This window comes from Rhinopithecus bieti, unplaced genomic scaffold (genome assembly GCF_001698545.2).
Source record: "Rhinopithecus bieti isolate Rb0 unplaced genomic scaffold, ASM169854v2 scaffold_39746, whole genome shotgun sequence".
Classification (NCBI taxonomy): domain Eukaryota; kingdom Metazoa; phylum Chordata; class Mammalia; order Primates; family Cercopithecidae; genus Rhinopithecus; species Rhinopithecus bieti.
Window position 1 is genome coordinate 1,585,175 of NW_016816960.1, and position 16,613 is coordinate 1,601,787.

Genomic DNA, 16,613 nt, shown 5'->3' on the forward strand with positions numbered 1-16,613 from the left:
GTTTTCTGAAAGGATATCTATATAGAATAAACCAGCAGAGAAATTACTAGGTAGGATGTTATTTTAAATGTTGATAGTCACTGAAAAATTGGCTTTCAAAAGATATCGAACATGTCTTTCATTCAAGATACTTATCACACTGTATTACAATTATTGGTTAATCTGTTCATCCACCTGTGAAGAGATAATCATAGCTTCCCATATGGTTCTGGATGCTGAAAAAAACAAAGCAAGTCTGTTCTTTAACATGGTTGTAATTGGGTTGAATTCATCAACTGCACAGGAGAAAAACAGCAGAGATTGTGAAAAATGTTGCCTGGACATGGCTTAAGATCTAGAACTTGGATGTTGAGATCGGACTGCAGCAAAGAATGTTTCTCCTTCAAGGAAATAACTTACAATGACTTCAAAAGAAGTATTCTAATACGTTTTGAGATAAACAAAGGTTCGATCACTACACCTAAAGATGACTAGAAAAGATAGCAAATTGTACTCGGATGTTGATTTTTTTTAGCTTTTTTAGATTTTTAACAGAATATATTGTTATATGAAAAAATGGGCTCCAAAATATGTGCCCAATTGTGAAGATAATGAGATTTTCCTCTTTGTTTTGCTTGTTTTTTTTTTTCTTATTTTTCTACAATGAAAATAACTTGCCTTAATAATAATAATATATTGTTAATGTTTATATCAGATAGGCTAATTGGTTTTAGAAGTATATATTCTGGGATCAAGATTAGACAATCAAACTGTTATCTTTATTTCTTTTGTTTTATTTTGAGACAGGGTCTTGCTTTGTTGCCCAGGCTAGAGTGCAGTGGTGAAATCATGGCTCACTGCAACCTCGACATCCCAGGCTCAGGTGATCCCCCCGACCTCAGACTCCTGAGAAGCTGGGACTACAGGTGTGTAGCACCATGCCTGGCTAGTTTTTATATTTTTGTAAAGAATGGGTCTTGCTATGTTGCCTATGTTGGTCTTGAACTCCTGGCTCCAGTTATCCACCCATATCTGCCTCCCAAAGTGTTGGGATTACAGGTGTGAGCCACTGTGTCTGGCCAAATTTTTATCCTATTAAAGCTTTATGATTGAGTGTGTTGTTTTATAAATTAAGTTAAAAAATTTTTTTGAGATAACTTACGAAATTGAATAGATCCACACGCAATTGTAAGAAATAATAATAGAGATCCTCTATACCATTTACCCAGTTCCCGCAGTGGTAACATCCTGAGAAATGATAGTACCACATCACAACCAGGATATTGACGTTGATACAATCCATCTATCTTACTCAGATTTCTCCAATTTTACTTGTGCTAATTTGTGAGGGTGTGCAAGTCAAGATGTATGTATAATTCTATCCAATTTAATCATATGTGTGAGTCTCTACCACCATAGTCAAGACACAAAACAATTTCATTACCAGAGTATTCCTTGTATTGCCTTTACAAAACCATGCCTACCTCCCTAACTCTGGACAATCACTAATCCACTTTTCATTTCTCAAATTTTATCTTTTCAAAAGTGTTATATAAATGGAACTATACAGCATGCAACCTTTTGGGATTGGCTTTTTTGATTCAGCATTATTCCCCGGAAATTAATTCAAGTTGTTGCCTCTATTGATATTTTATTCTATCTTTTGCTGAGTAGTACTCTGTGGTATGAATGTACCACAATTTGTTTAACTGTTCACCCACTGAAGGACATTAGGGTTTGTATTCATTTCCTATTACAGCTGTAATAATTTACCATAAATGTAGTGGCTTGAAACAACCCAAATATGTTATCTTGTAGCTTAGAGGTTAGAAGTCCTAAAATCAAGGTGTTGGCCAGTTGTCTTCCTTCTGCAGGCTCTAGGGGAAAATCTGTTTCTTTGCCATTTCCAGTTTCTAAAGGCTGCTGCATTCCTAGGCTTGTGGCCCCTTCTTTAACCTTTGAAGTCGGCAGTATAGCATCTTCAAAACTCTCTCTCTGACCTCTGCTTCTGACACCACATCTTTTTCTCTGACTTTGACTCTCTTTCCTCCCTCTAGGATACTTGGTATTACATTGGGCCCACCAGGATAATCCAGAATAATCTCCTGTCTCAATATGCTTGATTTAATCACATTTTGTTAGCCATGTATGGTAAAATATTCACAGGTTCCAGGGATTAGAATGTGCCATTTTTGGGAGGCCATTATTCTGTTCATTACAGGATTGTTTCCAGATGTTGGCTATGTGAGTACAGATACTACAAACTTTTATACAGGTTTGTATGTGTGAACATCTTTATTTCTCTGGGATAAATACCCAGGAGTATAATTACTGGGTTGTATAGTAATTGCTTATTTTGTTGTATAAGAAACTGCCAATCTGTTTTCCAGAGTGGCTGTAATAGTTTACATTCCCACCACAATGTATGAGTGATCCAACATCTCTGCATCCATGCCAGCATTTGATGTTGTCACCATTATTTATTTTAGCCAGTCTGATAGGTGTGTAGTGATATCTCATTGTGGTTTTAATTTCCATTTTGTTATTGACTCATGATGTTGTTGACAGCTGTTATGATACTTTGGTTCTTCTTAGTTTAAAAAAATTTAAATAAGAGATGCATAGCAAAGGAGATGGAGCATAGAGTAATTTATTATAAAGGGAAAAGAATATTTGAAAGTTAAGTGCAGAATAGACAGTACACCCTGAGAGACAGATGATTCAGAGTGGTCTGCTTATAAGGATGAGACAGCGAAGACTGGCACTAGGGAGACTCTCTTTACGGGAGTATTACGTGGTTATTTATAAGGAGTGGAAAGAGGCGTTATTAGTAAGCATGTTCTGGGTGGTCCTATGGGTGCACATGCACAGTAGTGGTGCATACTTGTTCATACATCGCACGTCTCATCAGCATCTGAAATCTACACCCAGGGGTGTGCTTTTTACTATGATAATGAAAAAAGGGTCAGTTTGAGAAAAGGTAAAATCGAAGTGTGCATGCTCTCTACAGGGGAAATTTCTTGCTGAAGATAGCTTTGCTTGAATGAGCTCAATTACAATGCGAATGCTGAGGTTTATGGCGTTGATTGTGGAACGGTCGGCTGCTGCGTCCCGAGGACATGGTCTATCTATCCTGCCTCAAGGTTGAACATCTTTTCATGTGGGTGTTGATTTTCAAAAAGGTAGCAGTATTGTCTCTAACGCAGTGGTTAGTAATGTTAAGTGCAACATGCATGTTAAAGAGTTTTAATTTTTATTGCAGACAGATAAGGGAGGGAGACTCTGGTAAAGTCCTGGCCTGGAGGAAGCTCTGCCGTAGAGTAGTGGACGCGTCTTTGTATGAACAAAGGGCTGGACAGCTGCCACTCTGAGGCCAGGGACCTAGGCCAGGAGACACTGAATGCCAGGGAGGCGCCAGATGACGTGGAGGGACCTGAGTCCACGGAGAGCCGCCAAGAGAGAGAGGACTCATCCAAGTCAGGACTGCACGGCGCCACCCCGCCCAGGCCCCGCCCCTCGGACGGTCCGGTGGCCCGGCCCCGCCCCCTCGTCCCTCGCGGGCGCTCCAGGCTCCCGCCAGAACGCATGGCAGGCGTGGAAACCGCTGCGAGGCGGCGCCACGACAGAGGCTGAGGTTGACGGCAGTATCCATGGCGTCCCAGGGCGGCAGCTCCCTGGGGCTCCTGGCCTGGCTCTTGCTTCTTCAGCCATGGCTCGACGAGGCCCGGACGGGCAGGGCGGGTGGGCAGGGAGGCGTAGCACTCTTCTTCCACTCCACTCTCCCCTCAGGGCCAGGCGGCCAGGACCCCGGAGCGAGCAGATGGGAGCCGCCACCTGTAGGGGCTCCAGGATCCCCAGCGGCTGGTCAGTCCACAGGGAAGGCAGTGCCCCCTGCTCCGGTGTTATTTCCCTCAGGTGAGTCTGATTCTTACCAGGCTCTGGCAATCCCACACACTATCATCAACATGGACCAACGGGACAGTAGCATTAAACGTCAGGTGACGCTTCTGGGCCATGCCCAGCCGCAGAGAACTGGCCTGGTTTGAGGGGGAGGGGACCTGCCCTAGAGGAGGAGGGGCTCAGGGGACACGATCTGTCCAGGGGCGGAGCGGCTCCCTGAGACCTAGGAGGACGCAGCCATTTTCCGAAGAGCCTCAGGGATGCAGGCCTTGCTTTGAGGGTTCTGAGGCTCATGGTGAAGGTGCTACAGCAGCGTTACTTTTAGTACCTTCCTTTCACTGACCTGCCCCAGCCTGCGGCAAGCGGCTTGCAAGGATAATTGGAGGATTTGGAAGCCCAGATAGGAAGTGGCCCTGGCAGGTGAGCCTGCAAACCAGCAACAGACACATCTGCGGAGGCTCCCTTATTGCCAGGCGCTGGGTGCTCACTGCCGCCCACTGCATCTCTGGGTGAGTGTTTGGGGCTCAGAGCTTGGGCCCTGATCAGGCTGCGGGACCTGGAGTCAGTCTGTCCCCCTCCCTGAACCTCCTCTTCCTCATCTATAAAAGGGTGTGACAGCCCCATAGTTTTTATCCAGTCTGGGTGAGACCTGAGGATTAGCATTTCTAACAAGTTTCTGGGTGCTGCTGCTGCCACAGCTGATCTGGGGACCACCGGCTAACGTGGTTAAGGGTCCTGGAGGGATGTGGTTTGGAGAGAGGGAGGTAGCTGCTGGCTGGCATAGGAAGATGGTACCAGGCGGGAAACACCTGGAAGGTGTGGAAGCAGAGTGTGGACCCTGGAGGATCTTCCTGCAGTCATCTGGAATACACAGTGAAGCTGGGAGACACAAATGTGCATCATCGCTCCAAAACAGCACTTGTAGTCCCAGTTCGTGACATCGTTATCCACCGATATTTTACGTCTTTTGGAATAATTGAAAATGACATTGCCCTTGCTCTGCTTGACTTCCCTGTGAATTACTCCACACACATCCAGCCTGTGTGCCTCCCTGAACAGGCTTTCATGGTACAAGCTGATACGAAGTGCTGGGTGACAGGATGGGGCAAAGTGAATGAAACAGGTGAGACTATGAAGCAAGACTACAGCAGCCCCAGACCAGGGAAAATGTTGCTTGGTGCCCTGGGGTTGATCTACAAGCTAAAGGGAGGGACAGGGAGGCAGATTTTTTTTAGTAAGTCAGGGAGGAGGGTGCTGTAGATGCTGCTAAGGAATAATTTTAACAACTGGTCTATGAAATTCTTTTGGTTTGTCAGGACCTGGGGATTTGGGTGCCAGGCATGGTGGGTTATCTCTCGGGTGGATTTTAACTCTGGGGGTGATGAGCTAGCTGTCTGCCCTTTTAAGGTGTCCCTCCCAGGAAGTACCTACCTTGGTAGATAAGGAGCTTCCTGTGTGTGAGAAGAGGCCAGAGACCTTTCAGTGAGGTGTAGGGCTCCTATCATTGGGGAGAGGCTGGATTTGGTACCTTCGGGCGATTACCTGTCTGACAGTCTGTGATCCTGCTCTAGAAAGTATAGATGCTTTACTGATGTACAGGATACTGTGTCACTATTAGTACTACTATTCAGAGTGACAGATGCTTGGTTTTGGTTTCTCAGGGTGGTAATGCCTTGCCTTCCCTTTCCTGTCTGTTCTTATTTCCCGTTTTGGTTTGGATTCTTATGTCCTTGTCTCCCCATGTCAACATTGGGCCTCATATCTTCCTTTGTCAAATGGGACAATATCCAATGCCTAAGAGGGTGTCTGTGTATGAACATACGGTATTGAGACCCAGAGTGGGTAAGGGGTTCTCCTGTCCTGTCCCACTTATGCAGACCCACTCAGCTGTAAATTGTCTCTCTGCAGATTCATCAAAAAAGATAGTAACTGAGCTTCAGGAGGCTGAGCTAAGCATTATGCTTCATGAGAAATGTAATAAGGTGTTCAAGGAAAAGATGAGAATTAGGAATGAAATGGTCAAGAAAAGGACCATCTGTGGCTATAATGACCAAGGGAAGGATTCCTGTCAGGTCAGTTCATGGGCCTCTTGCTACCTCAGCACTGTAGTTGTCTCCTCAAAGCTTCCTCATCCCCAGCCAGTAGGGCCTGGGTTATCTCCTAGCCTCTCTGTTACCCTTATTCATGGTAATGGGACATGAGGACAAGCCATCAAGGCTCTCCTGGGCAGCCTACCTGATCCTTCAGAAGAGAGCAGCTGACACAGCCTGGAGTGGGAGGAGGGGTGAATCAGGCAGGTCCCACCAACAATACATGCTCCATGTCTTGAGCCCCTTCTGTGTGGCAGGCAGTGTACTCAGGTAAGCACTTGACTCATTATTGTCTCAGAGTAGGCACGATTTCATTATGTATATTCTGTTTTTTGGAACACACCTTTTAGTCGGTACATGATTTTAGTTTATTGGAAATTGTCGATTCTCAGATCTCATACTGACTGATACCCAAGGCTAGGGAGGGTCTTACGGGTTCCTGGGGAAGCCTCCTGAGTGCCTAGCTCTGCAGCCCATTGCAGTGCAATTAGCCTGCTCTGATGTGGATCCTATTTCTTTCCTACAGTGACTATCTTTCTTTTCCAGGGAGATTCTGGGGGGCCCCTGGTCTGTGAATTAAATGGCACATGGTTCCAGGTGGGGATTGTGAGCTGGGGTGTTGGCTGCGGTCGCAAAGGATACCCTGGAGTTTACACAGAAGTTAGTTTCTACAAGAAATGGATTATTGATCACCTGAGACAAGCTTCCTGTCTGAATTCAGCAGACTCCCTCATCCTAGTCCTGTGTCTGATGATGCCCCTGGGCATCCTGGTGACCCCGTGATCAGACCCCATTCCACTCTTCTCCTGTTTCTGAGTCTCACACTTAGGTATCTCCTCTGACCAACCTCCCACTCCTTCTGAATGCCTTTTCCACAAATCCCAGTTGGAATCCACGGGCCCTCTGGAGATCCATACAATAGAGCATGGCAGGGAGACTGGGCCTTGGAAAATGCCCCTGCCTTGTGCTCTGGTCACCTGCCTCAGCCACGCCTGCACCAGGGCTGTGCTCTGGCTGGTGGGAAGGAGGGAGTGAACTGACTGCAGCTAGAGGGCCAGCCGCCCTGCCAGGTGGGCCACGGTGACTCATCAATATCTAGGGGAACATCTATCAAAGAAGAGACATCATCAGTGGTGAAGTAAGCGTTCAACGTGGTTCTGGTGTCAGGGCTCCCACCTGAGACTTTGTGAAACCAGCCAGCTGGGTGATTGCTCAGAGAGAGTGAAGGAGGCGTTACCAGGTCCCTGCAGAGGTGTGAGGCCTGGGACTTCCACTCTGGCTCCACTGTCTGGGTCTGGGAGAAGATCCCCTGCAGCCCAGTGTGGATCCATCTGTGAGTGGACAGCCTCTGCCACACCAGCTTTCTTGGGGCAACCCATTCTTGCACCTCTTTCCTCAGTGGCCTAGTGGCCACTTTCAGGGACACTACAAGTTGTATTGAGTCTGTTATGGAGTGTGGAGTTTTCAGAAAGCAACTAAATAAATGTTTGGAGAGTCTCCTCTCTTTCTGAACCTCTGTTCATGGGGGTGTGAGGTTGTATGTAACATACTCCATAAAGAATTGGCTTCCCATTTATTAGGAAGATATTCATGGTTTTTATTAAACTCTGGCAGAGCCAGGGATGAGGAGTTTTCTGCACTCATTAAGTCTGACAGGTGGCTTTACCCAGTGGGTTCTGCTGCTGGTTTTTTTTTTTTTTTTTGCCATCGGCGTCTCTGTAGCTGGGAATGTGGTACTTGAGTTTAACAAACCCTGCATCAGGAGCGGGGCATCAAGAGGGACAGAGACTGAGGTGTGGCACACTCAGACACCTTCCTGCTTCTCCTTGCTGCCCTATAACAAGTGTGGGGGTGGGGGGAGAGAGAGAGAGAGAGACAACCTGCTGCCTGAGGGAGCTGGGGCTCAGTGAGTGAAAACACTCTGCTTTTCCAACTCTACCTGGTTACAGCTAAACCCAACAAGTTCTAGGCCATGACCTACAGAAATGCCCGTGAAAAAGAGTTGGATGCCCAAGACTTGCCACGTATTTCTGTTACTTGCATCTTTCTTTCAGAACAGACTGACCCTTTTCCATGTTCCATCTGCTGGGAATGCCAGTATGGCTTCTCACTTCCTTCTTTCTTCTTCCTCATCAGTTCAGCCCCAATATAAGCATTACCCCTTTCCACAAACCACTCCTGTGGACTCTGCTGGGCTGTGTAATGTAATGTGCCTTCTTCTGGGCTCCCTGGACTCTGCAGTCTCTGTGCCTGTTAATTTCTCTGTTTCCACTGGTTGACATGTTGTTCTTCATGGCGGTGGGACTCTGTCCAATCTTTCCTTATCTTCCATCCTCCAGCTCCAGGCATGGAACAGAGCAGGAGTTTAGGAACTATTTGGTGAGTGAGTGAGTGAGTGAATGAATAGATAATTAGGTGCTCATATATTCTCTATTGCCTTACTCTTTTCTCTCACTGCCCTTTCACTTCTTTGCTTTGTCCCCCTTTTGCTTTCCAGGTTGCTTTCATGATGGGGAAAAAACACAACTGGGTAGGCCAGGGTTACAACCCCTGCAGTGGGGGAAAGTCCCAGGCTCCAGGAAGTTTATGGTTCCGGATGAAGTGCCCTTTGGTCTGCCAATATTAGAGCATGTTTCTTGTTATAGGAGAATAGAAATTCCATTCAAGCATCTTGACTACTGGGGAATAGCCTCAGGCTATCAGAAAAGATGGGCATGGCCCCCCAGGGAACAAAACATCAAGTGCCAAGTAAACATTAGTCGATTTTACTCTTTCCAACAAATACTTATGCATTATCTTTTATGAATCAGGCACTGGCCTTCATCCACAGATAAGATGTAGATGGCAGGTGGGGGACAGAGGTGGTCATTACGAGGACTCCTAGGTAAGGAGCTTGGTGGCTGGGTAGAACCTGAAAGAGATAGATGACACAGGGAGAGGAGTTGTTGACTGGCAGGCACTCAGTTTCACTAAAAATGCGAGACTTGAACAAAAACGAAGTAAAACAAACAACAAAATCCCTATGGGTTTCTAGTCATAAGGGGCAAGTGACATAGAGCGCACTAAGCATTTTTAGTGGTCTTGAAATACCATTTGCTGGTTGGCCATGGTGGTTCATGCCTGTAATCCCAGCACTTTGGGAGGCCGAGGTTGGTGGATCACCTGAGGTCAGGAGTTCGAAACCAGCCTGGCCAACATTGTGAAACCCTGTCTCTACTAAAAATACAAAAAAATTAGCCAGGCGTGGTGGCGGGTGCCTGTAATTCCAGCTACTTGGGAGGCTGAGGCAAGAGAATCTCTTGAACCTGGGAGGCGGAGGTTGCAGTGAGCTGAGACTGCTCCATTGCACTCCAGCCTGGGCCACAAGAACAAAACTCCATCCCCCGCCCCCCGCCAAAAAATGAACAACAACAACAACAACAAAAGGAAATGCCATTTGCCACCAAAAGAAACCAGGGCTTCTTGGAGAAATGGCTTGAAAAATTTACAGGTATGAAACAGGAAAAGTATAAAATAAGCCTGAAATGTCTTGTCATACTAGATAGCAAGGAAGCTATCATGTCAACAGGACTCAGAACCAATCAGAAGAGGCACCCTGTGTTCTGACATGTGGTGTACCTGCTAGACCCCATTGCAGAGAAATCACAGCCATCCCTCAGCTTCTGAAGATACTGATTCACAGCTGCACCCCTCACAAAATGGGCAGTCAGTCACAGGGAACTGATTCCCTCAGGATTAAGTCTCTTCACAGGGGTATCCCATAGCAAATAATTGCTATGCAGAGATATAAAGGCCCAGCCTTCTTCCCTCTATTTGGGACAACTTGGAAAGGCCTCTTGTAGGATCAGCTGAGATGTTAGTTGCAATGGCCTTCTGTGAGCAGTTCTCCTATGAGCACTCCTCAACAAACCATTGGACAGAATTCTCTCTCAGAGTCTGTTCTAGGAACCCAGTCTAAGCCACCCTGCCTGGCAAAAGATGTCTTTGGTGTGTTTTGGGATTCTATTGCTGTGTAACAATCGCCCCATACTCAGTGGCCTAAAACAACACATTGTATTACGGTCAATTCTCATTATTCAAGCATTCAGACTTGCAAATTCACCTACTTGCTGAAATTTATTTCAGCCCCCAAATCAGTGCTCAGAGTGATTTGTGGACATGCACAGGGCAGTGGAAAAATTTGAGTTTTCTGATGCCTATGTTCCTAGCTGAGGCTGTACAATGTGCTATTTTGTCTGCTTTCATCTCTCTTACTGTAAACAAGCGTCTTTTTTGTCATCTCTTAACTGTCACTTTTAATAAAACATTTTTTTGTGCTTGTTGTTGGTTATTTTGCTGTTTAAAGGGGGCTTGGTACTTCCACTTGTGTGCTTTCACAAACCTTGAATCAGTTGTGTAACCTTTCAAGTTTGAGCTCCTTGTAAGAAAGGCAGTAGTTGAAAAACATGTAAGCTGCCAACAGTGTAGAAACCCTGAGAGTGCTCCCTTTCTTCACTTTGACATACTTGTAATACCAGTAGTGGCTATATTGAAATGCCCCAACAGTGCCTTTAGGGATGAAATCCCACATCAGTATCCAGTGTGTCATCCCTCTATTTTGACATCCATGAGTACAGTTCTTTTCCTAAACTGGTAGAACTGACACCATCTTGGAGTCTTGGATGTCCACTGTCCTAATGTTTTTGTTATGATTAGCCTGGAGTATGGGTTTTGGGGGAAAATACCACAGAGATGAAGTACCCTTCTTGTCACATCGTATCAGAGGTTACATGCTATCAACATGGCATCACTGGTGATCTAAACTTTCATCTTTGGTTAAGATTATATTTGCTAGGTTTCTGTACTTTAAAGTTACATTTATATATATAAAAACTCTTTCAATATCCAATTGTTTGGAAGCAAGTTACTAAGTCTTGCCAACACCAAAGTGAGTGGGGGAAATTAGACCTTTCAGCAGACAGAGCTAGAATATATATGCTAACCCAAGTATACACACATACATATTATCATTTCTGTATTTATCTATATACAGTCATGTGCTGCTTAATGATGCGGGTACATTCTCAGGAATGCATCGTTAGGCAATTTAGTCATTGTATAAGCATCATAGTATACTTTCACAAACCTACTACACACCTAGGCTATCTGGTGTAACCTATGGCTCCTAGGCTGCAAATCTGGGCAGCATATTACTGTACTGAATACTGTAGGCAATTATAACACAATGGTAAGTATTTATATATTTAAACTTATCTAAATATAGAAAAGGTACAGTAAAATATGGTATAAAAGATAAAAAATGGAAAACCTGTATAGGGCACTTACCATGAATGGAGCTTGCAGGACTGGAAGTTGCTATGGGTGGGTCAGTGGTGGGTGAATGTGAAGGCTGAGGACATTACTGTACACTCTTGTAGACTTTGTAAACACTGTATATTTAGGCTATACTAAATATATAAAAATATTTTCTTCAGTAATAAATTAACCATAGCTTACTGTACCTTTTTTTTTGAGACAGGGTCTTGCTCTGTCGTCTAGGCTGGAGTGCAGTGGCGTGATCTCAGCTCACTGCAACTACTGCCTCCTGAGTTCAAGCGATTCCCCTGCCTCAGCCCTTAAGTAGCTGGGATTACAGGCACCTGCCATCATGGCTGGCTAATTTTTCTAATTTTAGCAGAGACGCAGTTTCACCATGTTGGCCAGGCTGGTCTCGAACTCCTGACCTTAGGTGATCCACCCATCTTGGCCTCCCAAAGTGTTGAGATTACAGGCATGAGCCACTGCGCCTGGCAAGCTTACTGTAACTTTTTAACTTTGTACACTTTTAAATTTTTAAAAACTTGATTCTTTTGTAATAACACTTAGCTTAAAACACAAACCCATTGTACAGCTATACAAAAATATTTTCTTTCTTTACATCCTTATTCTATAAACTTTTTTCTATTTTAAAAATTATTCATTTACTTTAAATTTATTTTTCTTTTTTATCTTTTTTGGACAGGGTCTTACTCTGTCACCCAGGCTGGAGTGCCATGGTGCCATCTCGGCTCACTGCAGCCTCCACCTCCCAGGCTCAAGCGATCTTCCCACCTCAGCCTCTCAATTACCTGGGACCACAGGTGCCACCACTGTGCCCAGCTAACTTTTTTGTATTTTTTTGTAGAGACGGGATTTAGCCATGTTGCCCAGGCTGGTCTCAAACTCGTGGGCTTACGTGAACCACCCGCCTCAGCCTCCCAAAGTGTTGGACTACAGGCGTGAGCCACCACACCTGGCTAATTTCTTTATTACTTTTTAAGCTTTGTTGTTGTTGTTGTTAAAAACTAAGACACAAACACACACATTAGCCTAGGTATATGCAGGGTCAAGATCATCAATATCACTGTCTTCTCCCTCCACATTTTGTTCCACTGGGGCAATAACACGCATGGAACCATCACCTACGATAACAATGCCTTCTTCTAGATACATCCTGAAGGACCTAACTGAAACTGTTTTACAGTCAACTTAAAAAAAATACGTAGAAGGAGTATGCTCTAAAATAATGATTAAAAGTATAGTATTGTAAATACATAGACCAGTAACATCATTGTTTATTATCAATATCAAGTATTAAGTACGATACATAATTGTATTATATTATCTCTCTCTCTATTCTGAATTCTCTATATTCTGAAACTATTCAGAATATATATATATATATATACACACAGAGAGAGAGAGAGAGAGAGCGAGAGAGAGAAAGAGAGAGACGGAGTCTTGCTTTGTCGCCCAGGCTGGAGTGCAGTGGCACGATCTGGCTCACGGCAAGCTCCGCCTCCCAGGTTCACGCCATTCTCCTGCCTCAGCCTCCCAAGTAGCTGGGACTACAGGCACCTGCCCGGCTGAGTTTTTGTATTTTTAGTAGAGACGGGGTTTCACCATGTTAGCTAGGATGGTCTTGATCTCCTGACCTTGTGATCTGCCTGCCTCGGCCTCCCAAAGTGCTGGGATTACAGGCATAAACCACTGCACCCAGCCTGTATGAACTATATTTATATGACTGGCAGTGCAGTAGTTTTTAAAAAAAAATTTTGTTTTTTATTATACTTTAAGTTCTGGGATACATGTGCAGAACATGCAGGTTTGTTACATAGGTATACATGTGCCATGGTGGTTTGCTGCACCCATCAACTAGTCATCTAGATTAGGTACTTGTCCTAATGTTATCCCTCCCCTTGCTCCCAACCCCCCGACTGGCCCTAGTGTGTGATGTTCCCCTCCCTGTGCCCATATATCCTCATTGTTCAACTCTCACTTATGAGTGAGAACATGCAGTGTTTGGTTTTCTGTTGCTGCGTTAGTTTCCTGAGAATGATGGTTTCCAGTTTCATCCATGTCCCTGCAAAGGACATGAACTCATCATTTTTTATGGCTTCATGGTATTCCATGGTGTATATGGGCCACATTTTTAAATCCAGTATATCATTGATGGGCATTTGGGTTGGTTCCAAGTCTTTGCTATTGTGAACAGTGCTGCAATAAACATATGTGTGCGTGTGCCTTTACAGTGGAATGATTTACAATCCTTGGGGTATATACCCAGTAATGGGATTGCTGGGTCAAATGGTATTTCTGGTTCTAGATCCTTGAGGAATTGCCTAAATGTCTTCCACAATGGTTGAACTAATTTACACTCCCACCAACAGTGTAAAAGTGTGCCTAATTCACCACATCCTCTCTAGCATCTGTTGTTTCCTGACTTTTTAATGATCACCATTCTAACTGACGTGAGATGGTATCCCATTGTGGTTTTGATTTGTATTTCTCTAATGACCAGTGATGATGAGCTTTTTAAATATGTTTGTTCGCTGCATAAATGTCTTCTTTTGAAAAGTGTCTTTTCATATCCTTTGCCCACTTTTTGATGGAATTGTTTGTTTTTTTCTTGTAAATTTGTTTAAGTTCCTTGTAGATTCTGGATATTAGCCCTTTGTCAGATGGGTAGATTGCAAACATTTTCTCTCATTCTATAGGTTGCCTGTTCACTCTGATGATAATTTCTTTTGCTGTGCAGAAGCTCTTTAGTTTAATTAGATCCCATTAGTCAATTTTGGCTTTTGTTACAATTGCTTTCGATGTTTTAATCATGAAATCTTTGTCCATGCCTATGTCCTGAATGATATTGCCTAGGTTTTCTCCTAGAGTTTTTATGGTTTTAGGTCTTACATTTAAGTTTTTAATCCACCTTGAGTTAATTTTTGTATAAAGTGTAAGCAAGCGGTGCAGTTTTAGTTTTTTTGCATATGGCTAGCCAGTTTTCCCAACACAATTTGTTAAATAGGAAATCCTTTCTCCATTGCTTGTTTGTGTCAGGGTTGTCAAAGATCAGATGGTTGTAGATGTGTGGCATTATTTCTGAGGCCTCTGTTCTGTTCCATTGGTCTATATATCTGTTTTGGTACCAGTACCACGCTGTTTCAGTTACTGTAGCCTTGTAGTATTGTTTGAAGTCAGGTGGTGTGATGCCTCCAGCTTTGTTCTTTTTGCTTCGGATTGTCTTGGCTATATGGGCTCTTTTTCGGTTCCATATGAAATTTAAAGTAGTTTTTTCTAATTCTGTGAAGAAAGTCATGGTAGCTTGATGGGAATAGCATCGAATCTATAAATTACTTTGGGCAGTATGGCCATTTTAGTTATATTGATTCTTCCTACCCATGAGCATGGAATATTTTTCCATTTGTTTGTATCCTCTCTGATTTCCTTGAGCAGCAGTTTGTAGTTCTCTTTGAAGAGGTCTTTCACATCCCTTGTAAGTTGTATTCCTAGGTATTTTATTTTCTCGGTAGCAATTGTGAATGGGAGTTCACTCATGATTTGGCTTTCTGTTTGTCTATTATTGGTGTATAGGAATGCTTGTGATTTTTGCACATTAATTTTGTATCCAGAGATTTTGCTGAAGTTGCTTATCAGGTTAAGGAGTTTTGGGGCTGAGATGATGGGGTTTTCTAAATATACAATCATGTCACCTGCAAACAGAGACAATTTGACTTCCTCTCTTCCTATTTGAATACACTTTATTTCTTTCTCTTGCCTGATTGCCCTGGCAAAAACTTCCAATACCATGTTGAATAGGAGTGGTGAGAGAAGGCATCCTTGTCTTATGCCAGTTTTCAAAGGGAATGCTTCTAGCTTTTGCCCATTCAGTACAATATTGACTGCTGGTTTGTCATAAATAGCTTTTATTATTTTGAGATACGTTCCATAATACCTAGTTTATTGATTGTTTTTAGCATGAAGGGATGTTGAATTTTATCGAAGGCCTTTTCTGCATCTATTGAGATAATTATGTGGTTTTTGTCATTGGTTCTGTTTATGTGATGGATTAAGTTTATTGATTTGCATATGCTGAACCAGCCTTGCATCCCAGGGATGAAGCCAACTTGATTGTGGTGGATAATATTTTATTGTGCTGCTGGATTTGGTTTGCCAGTATTTTATTTAGGATTTTCACATCGATGTTCATCAGTGATATTGGCCTGAAATTTTCTTTTTTTGTTGTGTCTCTGCCAGGTTTTGGTATCAGGATGATGCTGGCCTCATAAAATGAGTTAGGGTGGAGTCCCTCTTTTTCTATTGTTTGGAATAGTTTCAGAAAGAACGGTACCAGCTCCTCTTTGTACATGTGGTAGAATTCAACTGTGAATCCATCTGGTCCTGGGCTTTTTTTGGTTGGTGGGCTATTAATTACTGCCTCAATTTCAGAACTTGTTATTGGTCTATTCAGGGATTTGACCTCTTCCTGGTTTAGTCTTGGGAAGGTGTGTGTGTCCAGGAATTTATCCATTTCTTCTAGATTTTCTAGTTTATTTGCGTAGAGGTGTTTATGTGGAATCAGTGGTGATAATCCCTTTATTTTTTTAATTGTGTGTATTTGATTCTTCTCTATTTTCTTCTTTATTAGCCTGGCTAGTGGTCTATCTATTCTGTTAATCTTTTCAAAAAACCAGCTCCTGGATTCATTGAGTTTTTGAAGAATTTTTCATGTCTCTATCTCCTTCAGTTCTGCTCTGATCTTAGTTGTTTCTTGTCTTCTGCTAGCTTTTGAATTTGTTTGCTCTTGCTTCTCTAGTTCTTTTAATTGTGATGTTAGGGTGTTGATCTTAGATCTTTCCCTGCTTTCTCATGTGGGCATTTTAGTGCTTTGAATTTCCCTCTAAACACTGCTTTAGCTGTGTCCCAGACATTCTCGTACATTGTGTCTTTGTTCTCATTGGTTTTAAAGAACTTATTTATTTCTGCCTTAATTTTGTTATGTACCTAGTAGTCATTCAGGAGCAAGTTGTTCAGTTTCCATGTAGTTGTGTAGTTTTGAGTGAGTTTCTTAATCCTAAGTTCTAATTTGATTGCACTGTGGTCTGAGAGACTGTTATGATTTCCATTCTTTTGCATTTGCTGAGGAGTGTCTTACTTCCAATTATATGGTCAATTTTAGAATAAGGGCTATCTGGTGCTGAGAAGAATGTATATTTTGTTGATTTGGGGTGGAGAGTTCTATAGATGTCTATTATGTCTGCTTGGTCCAGAGCTGAGTTCAAGTCCTCAATATCCTTGTTAATTTTCTGTCTCATTAATCTGTCTAATATTGACAGTGGGGTGTTAAAG

The 16,613-nt window shown here is 43.3% G+C and overlaps 1 protein-coding gene across 4 annotated transcripts in view; it reads left to right on the forward strand.

The window, feature by feature from the left end:
* Nucleotides 1-3,092: 3,092 nt before the first annotated feature.
* PRSS43 (serine protease 44) overlaps nt 3,093-16,613 on the forward strand; it is a 39,239-nt gene continuing 25,718 nt past the window's right edge. For 3 of the 4 annotated variants that reach the window (XM_017855754.1, XM_017855756.1, XM_017855757.1), the window contains exon 1: nt 4,306-4,388. Coding sequence is in view for 1 of the 4 variants with exons in the window: in XM_017855755.1 (XP_017711244.1) it covers nt 3,630-3,894; nt 4,232-4,388; nt 4,737-5,002; nt 5,788-5,951; nt 6,516-6,752 (1,089 nt within the window). In the remaining 3 variants the exon portion in view is untranslated. Of the gene's footprint in view, nt 3,140-3,241; nt 3,895-4,231; nt 4,389-4,736; nt 5,003-5,787; nt 5,952-6,515; nt 6,769-16,613 lie in introns of those variants that run through there. The other variant, XM_017855755.1, reaches the window with a different exon arrangement.